Source organism: Rana temporaria, chromosome 3 (assembly GCF_905171775.1).
Source record: "Rana temporaria chromosome 3, aRanTem1.1, whole genome shotgun sequence".
NCBI classification, from domain to species: Eukaryota; Metazoa; Chordata; class Amphibia; order Anura; family Ranidae; genus Rana; species Rana temporaria.
The window spans coordinates 458922249-458942546 of record NC_053491.1 but is presented as its reverse complement, the minus strand read 5'-3'; the positions used below and the strand labels follow the sequence as shown (position 1 = coordinate 458942546).

The 20298-nt window shown below is 46.7% G+C and overlaps 1 protein-coding gene across 1 annotated transcript in view; it reads left to right on the top strand.

Annotated features, from left to right (window-relative positions):
* Positions 1-15805, top strand: part of TRAPPC14 (trafficking protein particle complex subunit 14) — a 68764-nt gene extending 52959 nt beyond the window's left edge. The window contains exons 7-11 of the mRNA XM_040346742.1: positions 1573-1655; positions 1734-1903; positions 1980-2134; positions 13777-13973; positions 15369-15805. Of these exons, the coding sequence (XP_040202676.1) occupies positions 1573-1655; positions 1734-1903; positions 1980-2134; positions 13777-13973; positions 15369-15522 (759 nt within the window). The 3' untranslated portion in view covers positions 15523-15805. The remainder of the gene's footprint in view (positions 1-1572; positions 1656-1733; positions 1904-1979; positions 2135-13776; positions 13974-15368) is intronic.
* Positions 15806-20298: the final 4493 nt, after the last annotated feature.

Below are 20298 nucleotides of genomic sequence, written 5' to 3'. Positions count from 1 at the left end.
AGGCCCACCCTCCTGCCGTCTTGGGTTCCCCCCGCGGTGGCGGAACGCCAGAGCCCAGTTACAAGTGCGACCCTGGTAGTTCCGCTGCATTGCCACGAAATGAGATTTGCCATCAGATGAGATGGTCCGCCTCCATCACATCCTATTGGCTCACTCCTGTCACGTGACATATTTAAACGTGAAGTATCGACGCGAACATCAGTCTCAGCTAGGCTATCATAGGGAGAGGATCTCCTCTCCCTGTGATAGCTGAAGCTGCACGGAGCTGGTGCACGGAGCTTACATGGCCTCTGTGGCCCGATTCCGAGAGCGGAATCGGGCCACAGAAGTTCATACATTTACTAGGCTAATAAATGTTCTCCTTTATTACAATGTCACTTCGGGATCTACAGCGATATCGGGATCCCTCTGCCCGATAGCGCTGTCATGCCTCCCCGCGAGCGCGATAGATCCACAGCGCTATCGGGATCCCAATGCCCGATAGCGCTGTCAGCGTGCCTCCCGCCAGCGCTAACTACACCCCGCGCCCGCAGCTCTACTCCCCGTCCCCCGTTAAGGCTCAGGGAACGGGGGACAGAAAGTAGAGCATCGGGTGCAGGTAAAGTAGTAGTGCGCAGGCGCAGCACTACGCAAATAGCTCCGTGCAGCTTCAGCTATCACAGGGAGAGGAGATCCTCTCCCTATGATAGCCTAGCTGAGACTGATGTTCGCGTCGATACTTGACGTTTAAATATGTCACGTGACAGGAGTGAGCCAATAGGATGTGATGGAGGCGGACCATCTCATCCGATGGCAAATCTCATTTCGTGGCAATGCACCGCCACTGGTGTCGGTAGTTTTTTTATTTTATTTATTTATTTTTCATAATTGTTTACCATTTATTTTTATTTTTACAATCCTCCATTGGGAGACTTTGGTGAAATATCAGTCTAAACAGACCCCCTGTAGTCTCACTTTTGAGACAGAAAAGGGGACAGAGGACAGATTTTTCAGTCACTTTCTCTGCAGCCTCAGCTGCACAGAATGAATGAACAGGAATAGCTCTGCACAGAGCTTCCTGTTCATTCATAAACTGAGGCATAGTAAACACAGTGTATCGGTATGGATCACTGACTCTATCTATTAAGACAAGGAAGGACCGGTAAATAACACATTTACCAGCTCCTTCCTCGCTCTCCATCCTGACAGATCCCCCGCAGTAGCCAGCGGGAGGTGTGAGCGGGAAATTCAGCAGCACCGTGGGGGGGGGGGGGTGTCAGGGAAGGACACAGGAGCCCCAGGGTGGAAGAACAGGCATAGGGAGGTGGTGGGAGCGGCATGTGGCGGAGCCGATGCTCTCCATTTCCCTCTTGCAGCCGCTAAATATCTTTGGGAGGGAGAGGATATCTTAGTGGCTGCATGGAGGGATCGGTTCCTCTACATGCAGCCGCCCTCCTATCCAGATGTACAGGGGGTCTGGGTCACCATGGCGACCCCTGTACGCACCTGCCTGCCTGTATGTCTTTCACAGTCTCTCTTGCTGTCTATGTCACCTCAGTTAGGTAATTTTTTTTCTCCTTTTTATTTTGTTAGGGTTTGGAGGTTCCGTTAGTTGCTATAGTTCACTGGTCAACCTCGAAACTGCCACATACATCTGGGATTTACACCCACTACAAGTAAGTTCTCAAACCCGCCAGGTAGACTGTTCTGGGCAGTAACTACAATATGCGATCAGTGTTACCCTTTTCTTCCAGGCTCCCAAGTATTCGGCTGGAGAGACCGCGGTTTGTCATGACCGCTCGCTGTGACTCTCCAGTTCAGGCGCACTCTACGTTTCGTGTCACCTACACTCTGCTGAATGACCTGCAGGACTTCCTAGCTGTCCGACTGGTGTGGTCGCCGGACGTCAACACAGCAGCAGGTGGTGAGTAAAAAGGAGCCAGTAAGAGGAGAGAGACATGTAGTGCATAAGGATTTGCTAAATGTCTGGCCTTCCACAGGTCGGTGCTTGTCGGAAGAGGAGCGACGTATGACGCAGGGCGCCCAGGAGGCCATGGTGTGTTACACTCCAATTAATAGTCTGGGATTCTGTCGGAAAGGCAGCTCAGTGACGATCGGTGTCACCTTCATGGCTTTAAAAGCCGGCTTGTTTGAGGTGAGCAGCAGGGAACTGTAATAATCTTGTGAGTTTGTTTTATCTAAGAGTCATTGGGATTTTGTTCACTTCAAGCAGGTTTTGCATCCCCATCCGAGTCTATGGATTGCAAAACCCACTTGAAGGAGATCATCTGCAGGTCAGCTTCACCTGTCAAGAAACTTTGAATGATCTCAGAACTGTCTGAAACTGAAGTTACATGAATGCCATCAACACAAGCCCAAAGCTTGTAGAAGCAGGCTGGTGTGCATAGTATGTGGATCTGTACCATGAAGCATGTTCCAGATTTTTTTCTTTATAGCCTAATGTGTAATTAACCACTTAAGGACCGCCTCCTGCACATATACATCAGCAGAATGGCACGGCTGGGCACATGTACGTACAGGTACGTCCTGTACATGTACCCAGCCGTGGGTCGCGGGCGACCCGGTCCGAAGCTCCGGGACCCGCGGACCTGATCGCCGCTGGGCTCCCGCGATTGGTCCCCGGAGCTGAAGAACGGGGAGAGCCGCGTGTAAACACGGCTTCCCCGTTCTTCACTGTGGCGGCTGCAACGATCGTGTGATTTCTTTTATAGGGAGACACAATCGATGGCGTCACTCCTACAGCCACACCCCCCTACAGTTGTAAACACACATTAGGCGACACATAACTCCTTCAGCGCCCCCTGTGGTTAACTCCCAAACTGGAACTGTCATTTCCACAATAAACAATGCATTTTTTGCTGTGAAAATGACAATGGTCCCAAAAATGTGTCAAAATTGTCCGAAGTGTCCGCCATAATGTCGCAGTCACGAAAAAAAATCGCTGATCGCCGCCATTAGTAGTAAAAAAAATTTTTTTATAAAAATGAAATAAAACTATCCCCTATTTTGTAAACGCTATAAATTTTGCGCAAACCAACCGATAAACGCTTATTGCGATTTTTTTTTTTAACAAAAATATGTAGAAGAATACGTATCGGCCTAAACTGAGGAAAAAAATATGTTTTTTATATATTTTTGGGGAATATTTATTATAGCAAAAAGTAAAAAATATAGAATTTTTTCAAAATTGTCGCTCTATTTTTGTTTATAGCGCAAAAAATTAAAACCGCAGAGGTGATCAAATACCACCAAAAGAAAGCTCTATTTGTGGGAAAAAAAGGATGCCAATTTTGTTTGGGAGCCACGTCACATGACCGCGCAATTGTCAGTTGAAGCGACGCAGTGCCGAATCGCAAAAAGGGGCAAGGTCCTTTAGCTGTATTTTGGTCCGGGTCTTAAGTGGTTAAATAGGTTCTGCATCTCTGTTAATAGTATCCTTGAGTCTCTTAGACCCCTTTCACACTAAGGGACTTTTTCAGGCATCTTAGCGCTAAAAATAGGGCCTGTAAAGCGCCTCTCGTGCCTCCCCAGTGTGAAAGCCCAAATGTGCTTTCACACTGGGGCTGTGCAGTTGCGGGATGGGGGGAAAAAAGTCTTGCAAGCAGCATCTTTGGGGTGGTTTGGGAGCATTGTATGCACCCATCCCAAAACACCCTGCCCATTAAAATGAATGAGCAGCACCGCAAAACACAGGCAATTTTAACACTCTTTGGCCGCTGGCAGAGGTTAAAAGCGCCCTGCTAGCGGCCAAATAGTGCTGCTAAAATGACAGTAAAGCTAGCGGCGCTATACCGCCAACGTATCCCTGCCCTGGTGTAAAAGTACCCTTACAAGCACCCTGTGGCGGGGGATAGGTTGTCGCTGTTTAACCACTTTTATACAAGGCACTTATACACCTTCCCGCCCAGACCAATTTTTAGCTTTCAGTGCTGTTGCACTTTGACAATTGCACGATCGTGCTACACTGTACCCAAACTAAATTTGTATCATTTTGTTCCCACAAATAGAGCTTTCTTTTGGTGGTATTTGATCACCTCTGGGATTTTTATTTTCTGCAAAAAATAAATAAAAAAATGACCGAAAATTTAGAAAAAAAAAGTTTTTTTTTGTTTCTGTTATAAAACATTGTAAATAAGTATGTTTTCTCCTTCACTGATGGGCACTGATGGTGCGGCACTGATGGGCACCGATGAGGTGGCACTGATGTGGTGGCATTGATGGGCACTAATGTGCGGCACGGATAGGCGGCACGGATAGGCGGCACGGATGGGCACTGGTAGGCGGCATGGATGGGCACTGGTAGGTGGCACAGATGGGCATAGATGTGCACTGATAGGTGGCACTATCGTATGTGTTGTACTAATGGATGCCAATCAGTGCCAAACAATGCCTGCCAATTAGTGATGCCCATTGTGGGCACTGATTGGCATCCATTGCGGGCACTGATTGGCATCCATTATTTGTGTCATTGTCATCCCTGGTGGTCTAGGGTGGCATATACCTGTGTTTTGGTTTTGCATCCCTGGTGGTCTAGTGGCATCCCTGGTGGTCCTGTGGGCATCCTCGGGGGGGCTGTGCTGATAATCGATCAGCACAAACCCCCACTGTCAGAGGAGCAGCCGATCGGCTCTCCTCTACTCGCGTCTGACAGACGCGAGTGAGGAAAAACCGATTACCGGCTTTTTCTGTTTACATCGTGATCAGCCATGATTGGACACGGCTGATCACGTGGTAAAGAGTCTCAGTGAGAGACTCTTTACCTAGATCGGTGTTGCGGGGTGTCAGTCTGACACCCTGCAACAACGATCGCCGCGATGCGCGCCCCCGGGTCCACGACTTCCACTCAGGATATTGAAACCACTTTGCCGACGTCAATCTGTCATTGGCGGGCGGCAAGTGTTTAAGCTGCGCTTTTTGGCTGTTAGCGGGGCGCTTTTAAAGCACTTTAATGACAAGGAAGGGTTAAAAACACTAATAAGATGGAAGTGAAAAACAGGGATATCAATGAATCCATAACGTCCAGCGGGATGCCTCCTGGGAGTAAGACCGCTGCAGGTGGAAGTTCCAGCTGATCAGCGGTGGTAAATACGGTCTTTCTGATCCAAAATGGAGTGGCCAATACATGTTTCGGAGCATGCCCAGTCACTCCTTCTTCAAACCAATCGAACCAACGATTGGTTTGAAGAAGGAGCGACTAGGCATGCTGCAAAACATGTGCCGTCCACTCCGACGTCTCTTCCTGGGTTGCCTGGATTCCATGCTAATCCTGACAGCACAGCCCTTCATCTTGGATCAGAAAGACCGTATTTACCACCGCTGGTCGGCTGAAACTTCCACCTGCAGCTGTCTTACTCCCAGGAGGCATCCCGCTGGACGTTATGGATTCATTGATATCCCTGTTTTTCACTTCCATCTTGTAAGTGTTTTTAACCCTTCCTTGTCATTAACAACTTGCCGACCAGCCGCCGTCGTTTTACAGCGGCAAGTCGGCTCCCCTGCGCGAGACCACGTAGCTATACGTCAGCTCTCGTGCAGGCCACTAGGGGCTCGTGCGCGCCCCCTACTCCCGTGCGCGTGCCCGGCGGGAGCAATCGCCGCCGGGCACACGCGATCGCTCGTTACAGAGCGGGGATCGGGAGCTGTGTGTGCAAACACACAGCTCCCGGTCCTGTCAGGGGGAGAAATGCTGATCTTCTGTTCATACAATGTATGAACGGAAGATCAGTCATTTCCCCTAGTGAGGCCACCCCCCCTACAGTTAGAACACACCCAGGGAACATGCTTAACCCCTTCCCTAGTGTTAACCCCTTCACTGCCAGTGGCATTTTTATATTAATCCAATGCATTTTTATAGCACTGATCGCTATAAAAATGCCAATGGTCCTAAAAATGTGTCAAGAGTGTCCGCCATAATGTCGCAGTACCGAAAAAAAAATCACTGATCGCCGCCATTACTAGTAAAAAAAGATATTAATAAAAATGCCATAAAAATACCCTCTATTTTGTAAATGCTATAATTTTTGCGCAAACCAATCAAACGCTTATTGCGATTTTTTTTTTTTTTTTTACGAAAAATATGTAGAAGAATACGTATCGGCCTAAACTGAGGGAAAAAAACTTTTTTTTATATATATTTTTTGGGGATATTTATTATAGCAAAAAGTAAAAAATATTATTTTTTTTCAAAATTGCCGCTCTATTTTTGTTTATAGTGCAAAAACTAGAAACCGCAGAAATGATCAAATACCACCAAAAGAAAGCTCCATTTGTGGGAAAAATGGACGCCAATTTTGTTTGGGAGCCACGTCGCACGACCGCGCAATTGTCAGTTAACCACTTCCATACAGGGCAGTTATACACATCCATACCAGGCCTATTCTGGCACTTCTCTCCTACTTGTACAAATCATAATTTTTTTGCTAGAAAATTACGCAGAACCCCCAAACATTATATATGTTTTTTTAGCAGACACCCTAGGGAATAAAACGACGGTCATTGAAACGTTTTGTCTTGCACGGTATTTGCGCAATAATTTTTCAAACGCCTTTTTTTTTGGAAAAAAATTGTTTCATAATTTAAAAAAATAACAAAACAGTAAAGTTAGCCCAATTTTTTTGTAAAATATGAAATATGATGTTACACCGAGTAAATAGATACCTAACATGTCACGCTTTAAAATTGCGCACACTCATGGAATTGCGCCAAACTTCGGTACTTAAAAATCTCCATAGGCAACGCTTTGAAATTTTTTACAGGTTACCAGTTTAGATTTACAGAGGAGATCTAGTGCTAGAATTGTTGCTGGCACTCTAACGCACGCGGCGATACTTCACATATGTGGTTTAAACGGCGTTTACATATGTCGGCGGGACTTGCGTGTGCGTTCGCTTCTGCGCGCGAGCTACTGGGGACAGGGGCGTTAAAAAAAATATTTATTTCTTTTTTTTTTTTACATATTTATTTCTTTTTTTACACTTTTTTTTTTTATTTTATTTTTTTTATTATCACTTTTATTCCTATTACAAGGAATGTAAACATCCCATGTAATAGGAATGTGTGTAACAGGTCCTCTTTATGGAGAGATGCGGGTTCAATAAGACCCCACATCTCTCCTCCAGGCTGGAAAGCATGAAATCGGTGAAAAAAAATTCACCGATCTCATGCTTGCTGTTGCTTAGCAGCCGCAATTGCGGCTTTGTTTACTTACGGGGACCCGGGCGTGACGTCATCACATCGCGCCCGGGTCCTCCAACGGTCATAGAGATGACTGGTGACCATCTGGTCACCAGTCATCTCTATGCTTCCTGCCAGCGCCGGACGATTCGTTCTCCGGGCCCCCGATGGCACGGGAGAGCCCGGAGAAGCACCGGATGGCGGCGGGAGGGGAGGGATGTCCCCTCCCGCCGCCTGTAAGAACGATCTAGCGGCGGAATCGCCGCTATGATCGTTCTTACGTTGTGCAGAATCGCCGGCACAAGAGAAGGATATCTGAATGATGCCTCTAGCTGCAGGCATCATTCAGATATCCACCCGCAAAGCCCAGGACGTCACATGACGTCCTCCTGGATCGAGGAGGGGTTCCTGCCGCCGTCATTTCACAATGACGCGGTAGGGAAGTGGTTAAGCTGCGCTTTTTGGCTGTTAGCGGGGCGCTTTTAATCCCTGCTAGCGCTTTTAAAGCACTTTAATGACAAGGAAGGGTTAAAAACACTTATAAGATGGAAGTGAAAAACACGCCATGAATCATGACGTCCAGCAGGATGCCTCCTGCGAGTAAGACAGCTGCAGGTGGAAGTTCCAGCCGACCAGCGGTGGTAAATGCGGTCTTTCTGATCCAAAATGGAGTGGCCGTTACATGTTTCGGAGCATGCTCCTTCTTCAAACCAATCAAACCAACGATTGGTTTGAAGAAGGAGCGACTAGGCATGCTCCAAAACATGTGCCGTCCACTCTGACGTCTCTTCCTGGGTTGCCTGGATTCCATGCTAATCCTGACAGCAAAGCCCTCTATCTTGGATCAGAGAGACCGTATTTACCATCGCTGGTCGGCTGAAACTTCCACCTGCAGCTGTCTTACTCCCAGGAGGCATCCCGCTGGACGTTATGGATTCATTGATATCCCTGTTTTTCACTTCCATCTTGTAAGTGTTTTTAACCCTTCCTTGTCATTAACTTGCCGACCAGCCGCCGTCGTTTTACGGCGGGAAGTCGGCTCCTCTGCGCGAGAGCACGTAGCTATACGTCGGCTCTCGCGCAGGCCACTAGGGGCACGTGCGCGCTCCCGTGCGCATGCCCGGCGGGAGCGATCGCCGCCGGGCACACCCGATCGCTCGTTACAGAGCGGGGACCGGGAGCTGTGTGTGTAAACACACAGCTCCCGGTCCTGTCAGGGGGAGAAATGCTGATCTTCTGTTCATACAATGTATGAACAGAAGATCAGTAATTTCCCCTAGTGAGGCCACCCCCCCCTACGGTTAGAACACACCCAGGGAACATGCTTAACCCCTTCCCCGCCCCCTAGTGTTAACCCCTTCACTGCCAGTGGCATTTTTATAGTAATCCAATGCATTTTTATAGCACTGATCGCTATAAAAATGCCAATGGTCCCAAAAATGTGTCAAAAGTGTCCGCCATAATGTCGCAGTACCAAAAAAAAAAAAAACGCTGATCGCCGCCATTACTAGTAAAAAAAGATATTAATAAAAATGCCATAAAAATACCCTCTATTTTGTAAACGCTATAACTTTTGCGCAAACCAATCAATAAACGCTTATTGCGATTTTTTTAAAAAAAATTTTTATGAAAAATATGTAGAAGAATACGTATCAGCCTAAACTGAGGAAAAAAACTTTTTTTTATATATTTTTGGGAGATATTTTATTACAGCAAAAAGTAAAAAATATTCATTTTTTTTCAAAATTGTCGCTCTATTTTTGTTTATTGCGCAAAAAATAAAAACCGCAGAGGTGATCAAATACCACCAAAAGAAAGCTCTATTTGTGGGGAAAAAAGGACGCCAATTTTGTTTGGGAGCCACGTCGCACGACCGCGCAATTGTCAGTTAAAGCGACGCAGTGCTGAAACGCAAATAGTGCTCTGGTCTTTGACCAGCAATATGGTCCGGGGGTTAAGTGGTTAAAGTGTTTTATTACTGCACTTAGAAGCGCCTTCTTTTCTGCTTTGGTATTCACTTTGAACTGAAGCTGATTTTGTCCAACACAGAGCTCTTCCCCTGCCCTGCTGTTCATTTGTAATGCATAGCTGTGCCAAAGCCCACAATTCCCCTGTGACTGAAGACAGGTTATCTGTTGCTGATGGGGGGGGGGGGGGGGAATAAATAAAAAAATCTTTGTCTGACCTTCAGCCTGCCGTCCCCCAGCGCTGCGCCTACCCTGTCATTATGGGAGACGGTGTGTGCGGTGAAGAGATAAGTGCTTGTATAGTACAGTGTATGACCCTCTCCTCTCCTCCGCATTGATGAAAACATAAGACATACTGTTAATATTCCCAGACGATTCATTATTCCAGAGATTGTCTGCAATTATCTCATGACTCATTCTTTGTCTACGGAGGAAGGGCATCTGGCTTCTGTGGGCATTGGAATTAACCAACTGTAACCCGGACTATCGAGGCTGATTTTATAGTAATGGTTAAAGGTGGCCATGGAACTGGAATGGATTCTAGTCGGGTGGCTGGCCAGTTTTCTGCATAAACATGCTTGCTCAGTTCCAGGGAAGTTACAATTTTATTCTGCGCAATGAGTAGGCGAAGCACAGGTTTTGCTTTAACCCGTTCAATACCGGGCACTCGCACCCCATTCCTGCCCAGGAATTTTCAGCTTTCAGCGCTGTCGCACTTTAAATGACAATAGCGCGGTCATGCTACACTGTAACAGAATTTTTATCATTTTGTTCCCACAAATAGAGATTTCTTTTGGTGGTATTTGATCACTTCACAAATAAAAAAAAAAGACTAAGGGGGTAATCCACAAAGATCCGGCGTAACTTAATTTTTTCCATTTAAGTTACACTGCCTTAAAATTTCTACCTAAGTGCCCGATCCACAAAGCACTTACCTAGAAATTTTGGGCTGTGTAACTTAAATTCCGCCGGCGCAAGGCGTTCCTTTTTTCATGGGGGCGATTCCCATTTGAATTAGGCGCGCTACCGCGCCGGCCGTACTGCGCATGCTCGTGACGTCATTTTCCCGACGTGCATAGCGCGAAATTACGTTACGCCGAGCTTTGTGGATTGCGACGGGTCAATAAAGTTGCGTCGGGGAAAAAAAAAAAAGATACGGCGCGAAAAAAAAATTCAAAATAAAAAAAAAATCGCGTCGCTGGACAGAAAGGTCTGCTTTTACAAGGTGTAAACAGTTTACACTTTGTAAAAGCAGCCCTAATTTTGCGTTTTGCAAACTAAAACTTACAGAGAAAAAACGAAGCTGAAAAGCTTCGTGGATCTCCGTAAGTGCTAATTTGCATACCCGAGGCGGCATTTCGACGCAAAATGCCCCCAGCGGCGGATGCGGTACTGCATCCTAAGATCCGGCAGTGTAAGTCCCTTACACATGTCGGATCTTCTGCCTAACTATGGAAAACTGATTCTGTGGATCAGTTCCATAGTTAGGAACAGGGATACGACGGCGTAACAGCAGTTACGCCGGCGTATCCCTTTTGAGGATCTGGCCCTAAAATTTTAGAAAAAATAAAAAGTTTTTCTTTTGTTTCTGTTTATAAAATTTTGTAAATAAGTAGGTTTTCTCCTTCACTGGTGGGCACTCACGGTCATTGACGATTAGTACTGATGGGTGGCACTGATATGCAGTGTTGATGGGCACTCATGGGTGGCACTGGTGGGCACTGATATGCAGTGTTGATGGGCACTCATGGGTGGCACTGGTGGGCACTGAAAGACTGCACTAATGGGTACTTATGGGGGACACTGGTAGGCAGTACTGATGGGTGGCACTGATATGCAGGGTTGATGGGCATTCATAGGCACTCCTGGGTGGCACTGGAAAGTAGCAAAGGACGGACTGGCCATGAATAAGCACTAACTAAGTGTGAAACGCGTCGGCTGTTTTTGATTTCTGCTGTGTATTTGCGGTGTTTGCTCATGTTCCTTCAATAAAGACAACTCGAGAGTTCTTTGGTGTGCGGCCCTCCATCCGTCCTTTGCTACTTTCCATTGTCTAGTGCATTGCCAGCACCCACATCCACCTGGACTTATCCACAATTGCACTTGGGATTTCCCTGGAGCGGTGAACCCCACCTCGCTCATGGGTGGCACTGGTGGGCACTGAAAGGCTGTACTAATGGATACTTATGGGGGGCACTGATAGGCATCACTGGGGATGGGTACTGATTGGAAGCTGCCTAGGCACTGATTGGCATTTCCCTGGTAGTCTAGGGTGGCATATCTGGTGGTCAAAATGGAAAAAGAAAATATGGACAGCCGCACTTCAAAAAACCTTGATGGTTGTCTTTATTTAAAAAAGGAAAAATGCACTACAAGTCACAGCACACAATCCACCTGGTGCGGTAACTTTCTTTCTTTCATATCTGGTGGTCCAGTGGAATTGCCATTCCTGGTGGTCCTGGGCAGGCATCCAAGGGGCGGCTGCGCTGAGAAACAATCAGCACAGACCACCCCCCCCCCTGTCAGGAGAGCAGCCGATCGGCTCTCCTCTACTCGCAGAGGAAAAGACGATCATCAGCTCTTCCTATTTACATCGTGATCAGCCGTGATTGGACACGGCTGATCATGTGGTAAAGGGCCTCAGTCTCTTTTACCGAGATCGGTGTGTCAGACTGACGCCCAGTTAGGATAAATGAACCCCCACCCGGCCATCATTCTGCTAGGCCGGGCGGGAAGTGGTTAACATGCATTTTAAAGTGTGGTTAAACCTAAGAGACTTAAACCAGCCATAGATGGTTTGCATCTATGCCAGTTCAGCAGGGATTTATCAGCATCAGTACAACCAGCATGTCAGATTTATATGCTTATTATTGCCAATGGCTATAGCTGCTAGCAATAATCACTGTATTCTCCCTGCAGGAAGACAATACAGTTATAATACAAGAGGAATAAGAGGGCCCTGCTCAGAAGAGCTTACAATCTAATAATTTACCATAAATCTAGTAGTCACACTTACTTCTTCTCTTATAAGCTCAGTCTTGTTCTTCACAGTCTTTTCTGTTCTGCCAAAGTTCAAGGTAAAGGATTTTGGCATTGAATTTTTAGGTGGCTGTAGTGCTTTGGGAGGAAGGGGGGTCATAGAAATTTTAACCTGTGCTCTCTTGCACGGAACTATAGAGGTAGAGGAAGCTTCTCAGTTCACTGAAATGCATCAGTGGCACAGACCAGCAACGCAGTTAAGCTGGCCACAGATGGTTCTGAATTCTGACTGCGGGACTCTCCACTGTCAAAATACACTGCAGCCACTGATCAACAAAAGTGTTCCAGCTTGTCCATTCGACAGAAGATGCCATTGACTTCCACCGACCAGGGACTGCAATACACAGACTGAAACTTGGTCGGTGCCTGCTGAACCCAGGGCTCATCGCATGACCAAGTAACCGCACGCTGGTCACCTGATCAGTCGTCGCCCCCCCCAACAAAAGTGCCAGTTGTTAAATAGGGGAGAGGAAAACAAGCAGACTTCCCCTTTTGGGTGAAGTTCTGCTTTAATGAGGAAAGATTAGGGGTAGGCTCACCCCAACATTGTTTAAAAAAAAATCTTGAAGTAAGCAATGACACCTTCTCCTAATAAACTGCTAAAAGGTAACTGTAACGGAATGGCCCGTAGGACCCAGAGGCTCTTGAAGGATGTGGGGTACTCCTGTTTCAGCTTCACCAATGACTCTTGTGTCTAGGGTCATCCTATGTCCACTAGGGGCATAGGATGACTGAGAAATGATATCTTGAATTACATGAGATGGGACAGTAATGATAATTCACAATGTATTGCAGGATATCTTGAAATATTACAGGTGGTTAATTCTGAACCCAACAGGTCAATAGGAGAGTGATTCATTCAATGTGGAACATAGGCTGTTAAGGGGGTAATTAAGTCTGCTACTGTCATGGAAACGAGCCTTAGCCTGGCTTCTAAAGACCTTTTCATTGTGTGATGCTAATTAACACTGTATTGTGTGAAAGTTCTATTTATGATAGATGTGGAATGTGAATTAGCACACTCTAAAAGGTCAGATGTCTGACTTATGTTTACTAAAGGAATGTGTATTGTATTGAGGTGAAAAGAGCTAATCTCGGAGTCACCTTGTCTGGATAAAAAGATTAGTAATTGGCTCATGTGGATTATATCGGTGCCAGAAAGTCTGACTAAAGATGTGTATTGGGCTCCTTGTGTCATGTTGTGGGTGGAGTTAAGCCATTGTTACTTTATTACTGACTGTATAAAAAGAGCCTGAGTTTGTCATTAAAATCTATCCGTTTTGAACCAGAGAACAGAGCTGTGTGTCTCGTTTTCTGGGGAATCCTATGGGCCATGTTCGTCTGCTGGATTGTGGAGTGTCGATAAGCTGTCTTGGGTTGGTGGAATGGAATATCGTAAACTGCGTTAACCCCTGACCGTTACAGTAACAAATATATTAAAAAAAAAAAAATGGGTATGCTGTGTGAGTGGGAACACATAACAAACATCCTGTATATTGGGGTTTTCTCAAATTTGACTGCAATGGTGGAAATAATATACAATTACCATGACCACTTCAACTAGACTTTTGATTTCTCTTCTGTTTTCTTCTTCTAGCTGAGCCAACATATGAAGCTGAAGCTGCAGTTCACAGCCAGTGTGTCCCAGGCTCCTCCAGACGCTCGTCCTGTTTCAAGAAGAAGTAGTCCCAGCAGTCCGGCACTTAGGGATCTGGAGAGACAGCAGGCAGGGGGTGCTCTTGGGAGATCCCAGTCTTTCTCTCACCAGCAGCCTCCTCGCGGTCAGCTGATCCGGTGAGGAATCCAACTGCTTTATGGTTCGGTGTTACTCATTAACCACTTGCTTACTGGGCACATATACCCCCCTCTTGCCCAGGTGAAATTTCAGCTTCCGGCACTGTGCCGCTTTAACTGACAATTGCGCGGTCGTGCGACGTGGCTCCCAAACAAAATTGGCGTCTTTTTTTCCCCACAAATAGAGCTTTCTTTTGGTGGTATTTGATCACCTCTGCGGTTTCTAGTTTTTGCGCTATAAACAAAAATAGAGCGACAATTTTGAAAAAAATGAATATTTTTTACTTTTTGCTCTAATAAATATCCCCCAAAAATATATAAAAAAAATTTTTTTTCCTCAGTTTAGGCTGATACGTATTCTTCTACATATTTTTCGTAAAAAAAATAAAAAAATCGCAATAAGCGTTTATTGATTGGTTTGCGCAAAAGTTATAGCGTTTACAAAATAGGGGGTATTTTTATTAAAAACTTTTTTTTTACTAGTAATGGCAGCGATCAGCGATTTTTTTTTTTTTTTTTCTCTTCGGTACTGCGACATTATGGCGGACACTTGACACATTTTTGGGACCATTGGCATTTTTATAGCGATCAGTGCTATAAAAATGCATTGGATTACTATAAAAGTGCCACTGGCAGTGAAGGGGTTAACACTAGGGGGCGGGGAAGGGGTTAAGTATGTTCCCTGGGTGTGTTCTAATTGTAGGGGGGGTGGACTCACTAGGGGAAATTACTGATCTTCTGTTCACACATTGTATGAACGGAAGATCAGCATTTCTCCCCCTGACAGGACCGGGAGCTGTGTGTTTACACACACAGCTCCCGGTCCCCGCTCTGTAACGAGCGATCGCGTGTGCCCGGCGGCGATCGCGCCCGCCGGGCACGGGAGTCGGGGGGCCAGGGCCTAGTGGCCTGCGCGAGAGCCGACGTATAGCTACGTGCTCTCGCGCAGGGGAGCCGACCTGCCGCCGTAAAACGACGGCGGCTGGTCGACAACCAGTTAAGATAAAAAAAACTTCTGAATTTACAACCACTTAGTGTGTACCCGACTGAGGCTCTACAAGATGTCTACTCGTCAGCAGCTTTATCGTGAAAACAAAAAAACTTGTGATCCTATCCATATTAGGATGGCTATAAATGGCTGCATATTAAAGCTTTAGGAAAAAATCGTTAGGCTGCTATTTTTTTTTTATGACTTGAACATGTACAGGACAGTTATAGGAATGGGTACTCTCATTTGTTTTATGTATAAATGTTTATAGCAGTATAAAAACCAAAATGTAATATATTACAGCTTACCAATAATTAGATTTGATGGCTGCATTTGTTTTCTTTTCTTTGCCTTTTTTTGCACCTGGTGATCTGGCCAGTAACACGCCTCTTTCTCTCTTTGTATAGAACCGGGAGCGTTATGGAGCGTCGCGCAATCACTCCACCTGTAGGATCCCCCTTGGGCCGCCCCCTCTACCTGCCACCCGAGCGGGCCACCCTATCGCTGGATAAAATAGCCAAGCGCCAGTGCAAAGTTCTGGTGGTTAACCCAGTGCAGTGACCTCTGCCAAAGCTGCCAAGCAGAAGTGGAACCTCCTAAACTCGGGGAACCAAACAAACGCTTGGGATGGAGAAAGGACATACACCAAACAAGCCTGTACTGGACGGGAGATTGGAGCCACACAGAGCCTCTCCTGGATGGGAAATTAAGGGGCCAAACATCTCGGGCCCAGCAGGGCCAAATAGAGCTTGGGTTGGATGGGGGCCACCAGTGGCCTAAGCAAATGGGGGATCTTGGGGCCAAACGCAGGCTGTGTGCGCAGGGAGAAAAAAAAAAAGCAAACAGACACAGCCTTTGGGGTGGGAGGGATCGGGGGGAGCAAAAAAAATACAAAAAAAAAAACGCAGGCTGTCGGGGGTGGGTAACTGAAGCCAAACAACTGGTAGTGCAGATGGAGCTTTGGGAAGCTTGTGTGGGTGGGACATTGGGACCAAAGAATGGAATGCGAGGAGCTTAACGTACAAATGGGGTCAGTGACTCACCCCATGTGATCTAGGAAATGAGATGGGAGAACGGACTGTATCCCTTTCTCTTTGCCACCATCTCTCTCGTACATTCAGGTTTTTTTTATGTTTACATTTTTTTGCTGTTTTTTTTTTGTTTTTGTTTTTAACCAGGCATTTCAGACACAGATCTCAAATGTTTTCCAGTTGCGCCAATTACCGTTTTTCGTCTTGCACTTAGAGACTAGCCATTTTTAGCTGTAACGGTTTCTGCAGGGAAAAAAAAAATGCCTTGGCCAAAAGGGTGCGTAGAAAAAAAAAATCCTTTGTATGAAAGGGCCAATCGAAAAGTTCTGTTTCTTAAAGCAAAAATAGAAAGGCAGCTGGTTGCGGGAAATGTTTGTAGACCACAAGTACTGTAACCCAAACTGCATGAGAGCGCGTACTAATGGTACTTTTTTTTTTGGTGACCCGTGTGGGGAACTAATGGTAAAAAAAAAAAATCTTGGTGGCCCGCGTGGGGAACTACATTTTATGCCAAAAAACAATCATTTTTAAAAGTGTGTGCAAAAACTTGATTGGGGCATCAGTTAGGTACGTCTTAATGATGTTTGAGTAGATTCAGGTACATTTGCCCATTTCTTACGGAGGCGCAGCGTACCGTTTTGCCGCTGCGCCTCCGTAAATTTCCTGCGCTACGCTTGATTCACGGAGCAGTAGCTCCGTAAATTGCGTGGGCGCTCCTGAAAAATGCCCGGCGTAAGAGTGCGCAATTTAAATGATCCCATAGGGGGCGTGGATCATTTAAACTAGGCGCGTTCCCGCGCCGAACGTAGTGCGCATGCTCCGTCGGGAAACTTTCCCGACGTGCATTGCGGTAAATGACGTCGCAAGGACGTCATTTGCTTCAAAGTGAACGTGAATGGCGTCCAGCGCCATTCACGATTCACTTACGCAAACAACGTAATTTTTCAAAAACGTGACGCGGGAACGACGGGTATACGTAGCATTGGCTGCCCCTGCTAATAGCATGGGCAGCCTTACGCAAAAACTGACATACGCAAACGACGTAAACTGCGTACGCAGGGCGCGCATACGGTTGTGAATCGGCGTTAGTATGCAATTTGCATACTCTACGCTGACCACTACGGGAACGCTACCTAGCGGCCTGCGTAAGCATGCAGCCTAAGATATGACGGCATAAGAGCCTTATGCCAGGCATATCTTAGGCTGCAGTCGGCGTATCGAGGTTCCTGAATCAGGAGCATTCGATACGCCGGCGCAAGTAAGCAATTGCACTGCGTAACTATGGTTACGCAGACGCAATTGCTCTCTGAATCTACCCCAGTGTTACTAAAGCCTGGTACATACATATCGGATTTTCCGCAGACAAAGCGTAGGACTTTTGTCCAAAGGGCTTTGGCTGTGAACTTGTATTGCATACAAACGGCACACAATTGTTGGCCAACAAACACAAAACTACGGGCTAGATTCAGCAACGATTTACGCCGGCGTATCCATAGATACGCCGCGTAAATTCAAAGCTGCGCCGGCGTATCTTCTTTCTGTATTCAGAATCTTAGGGTGCATTCTCACGCTGGCCGCTAGGTGGCGCTTCCGTTGTTTTCAGCGTAGAGTATGCAAATTACCTAGTTACGCCGATTCACAAACGTACGTGCGCCCGGCGGTAGTTTTTTACGTCGTTTGCGTAAGGCTTTTTCGGCGTAACGTTGCTCCTGCTATTAGGTGGCGCAGCCAATGTTAAGTATGGACGTCGTTCCCGCTTCGAAATTTTAATTTTTTTGCATCGTTTGCGTAAGTCGTTCGCGAATAGGGCTGGACGTAATTTACGTTCACGTCTAAACCAATGACGTCCTTGCGGCGTCATTTGAAGCAATGCACACTGGGATATGTACACGGACGGCGCATGCGCCGGTCGTAAAACACGTCAATCACTTCAGGTCATCACATATTAGCATAAAACACGCGCCCCCCTTCCACATTTGAATTACGCGGGCTTACGCCGGCCCCATTTACGCTACGCCACCGCAACTTACGGAGCAAGTGCTTTGTGAATACTGCACTTGCTCCTGTAAGTTGCGGCGGCGTAGCGTAAATACGATACGCGGTGCCGCCGTAAGAAGGGGCGCAGCTACCTGAATCTAGCCCTACGTGTTTTTTCAGCTCATTAGCGCCACCCTTTGGGCACCTTCTGCTGCGCCGCCGTAAGAAGGGGCGCAGCTACCTGAATCTAGCCCTACATGTTTTTTCAGCTCATTAGCGCCACCCTTTGGGCGCCTTCTGCTAATGTTGTGTTGTGGTGAGCATTGTTTTCGAGCATGCTTGTTTGTACCTTGGACTTTTGTCTGACGGACACGCGCAGACCGTTGTTTGCGGAAAATTTTAATGCCTGCCAGCCAACATTTGTCCAGAAAATCCAACAACAATTGTCCAACGGTCGGATTTTCCGCCAACAGCCTGTCCTCACACAATTCCCGTCAGAAAATGCGATTGTGTGTACGAGGCTTTACACGCAGCCTCTAATCACAGCGGGTTGCTCACAGTGTAGTGTCTCCATTGAGAAAACCGCTTTTCAAAGATGCAAGGCGTTCTGTGATTGGACAAAGGGCGTATGAACATCACAATATCCCTTTGTCCAATCACAGATGGATGCGTTTTTTTTTTAGCCACATCCAATTTGCATAACAAGTGAATGGGAGCGACTCCCAATGGAGACGGTTCACACATGTCCGGGTTGGTTTGGGTGCTGTTTTTGAAAGGGTCCCGGGGGTTTTTGCGTTCGATTACATTGCGTAGTTGTGCGTCGATCTATGCTCAGAAGTGGGAGCAGATACCTGGATTTGACAGGTATCCACTCCCCCTCCCCCCCTGAAAGGTGCCAAATATGACCCTGGAGGGGGGAGGAATCCGATCAGTGGAAGTTCTATTTCTGAGTGGAACTCCGCTTTGACTATGAAACCACTAAAACGTATGGATATATAATAATAGTCGTTTTCACTGGAAGTTTACTTAGGAATTATAAGTAACAAATGAACCTCTTAAAGGGATAGTCATGAGGCATCTGTGTTCTGTGACACAATCCCTTCAAACACTGGAAAAGGGATTATTCTGCCACCTTCAGGAATGTTTTAGGTACTGCAGCTTAGTTACACCTATATGTAAGGCAAGGGGTTGCATATTTTGTATGTTTAACGTATAACTAAAGGCAAAACTTTTTTTTTTGGAGAGGGATTAGAAGGCTTGTCAGGTTTTTATTGCCGTCTGTGCCCCCCGTTATGGAGATTCACCCTCCTCTATTTATCCTGTTTACCATTATCCTTAAAAGAAAATCCAAAATGTTGGGGTGTCCCCAGAAAAGTAAGAGAGGGTAAATCTTCCAGTGGGGACCTGGGGGTCCCCAAGGATTTCCTCTCACTTCCTGTTTGACTATGGGACAGGAAGTGAAGGGAAATCTCCCCAGTGGGACACAGATGGCGACAAATAATCTGACCGGGGTTATGACTAGGGTTGTCCCGATACCACTTTTTTGAGACCGAGTACAAATACCGATACTTTTTTTCCAAGTACTCACCGATACCGAATACCGATACTTTTTTTTAATGTCATGTGACAGTGGCGGTATTTTTTTTTTTATATATTTTTTTTTTTACAGTGATTTTTTTTTTGGGGGGGAGGGGGGGTGAAATTGTCAGTGTGTTTTTTTTTTTTTTTATTAATTTTTTTAAATATTTATCTATCGCAATTTTATTTATTTTTTTATCAGCCCTGTTGGGGGTCTTTGGTGAGATATCAGGGGTCTTAAAAGACCTCTGAAATCTCCCCTTTAAGACAGAGAAAGGGACTAAGGACACAGATTTCTCAGTCCCTTTCTCTGCAGCCTCAGCTGAAATGAATGGAGGGAAGCTCCTCCATTCATAAACTGAAGCATCGTAAACACAGCTTACGATGCTCAGTTACGTGAATGAGTCAGTGATCACTGACTCTGTCCATTCGGGGGAGGTAGGAGTCGGGTTTAGCGGCTCCTACAAATTGAGGGGGGAGAGCGGCACGGACGGGGGGGAGAGAAGAGCGGCACGGATGGGGGGGGGGGAGAAGAGCGGCACGGACGGGGGGGGGAGAGAAGAGTGGCACGGACGGGGGGGAGAGAAGAGCGGCACGGACGGGGGGGGAAGAGAAGAGTGGCACGGACGGGGGGGAGAGAAGAGCGGCGCGGATGGGGGGGAGAGAAGAGCGGCACGGACGGGGGGGGGGAGAGAAGAGCGGCACGGACGGGGGGGGGAGAGAAGAGCGGCACGGACGGGGGGGGGAGAGA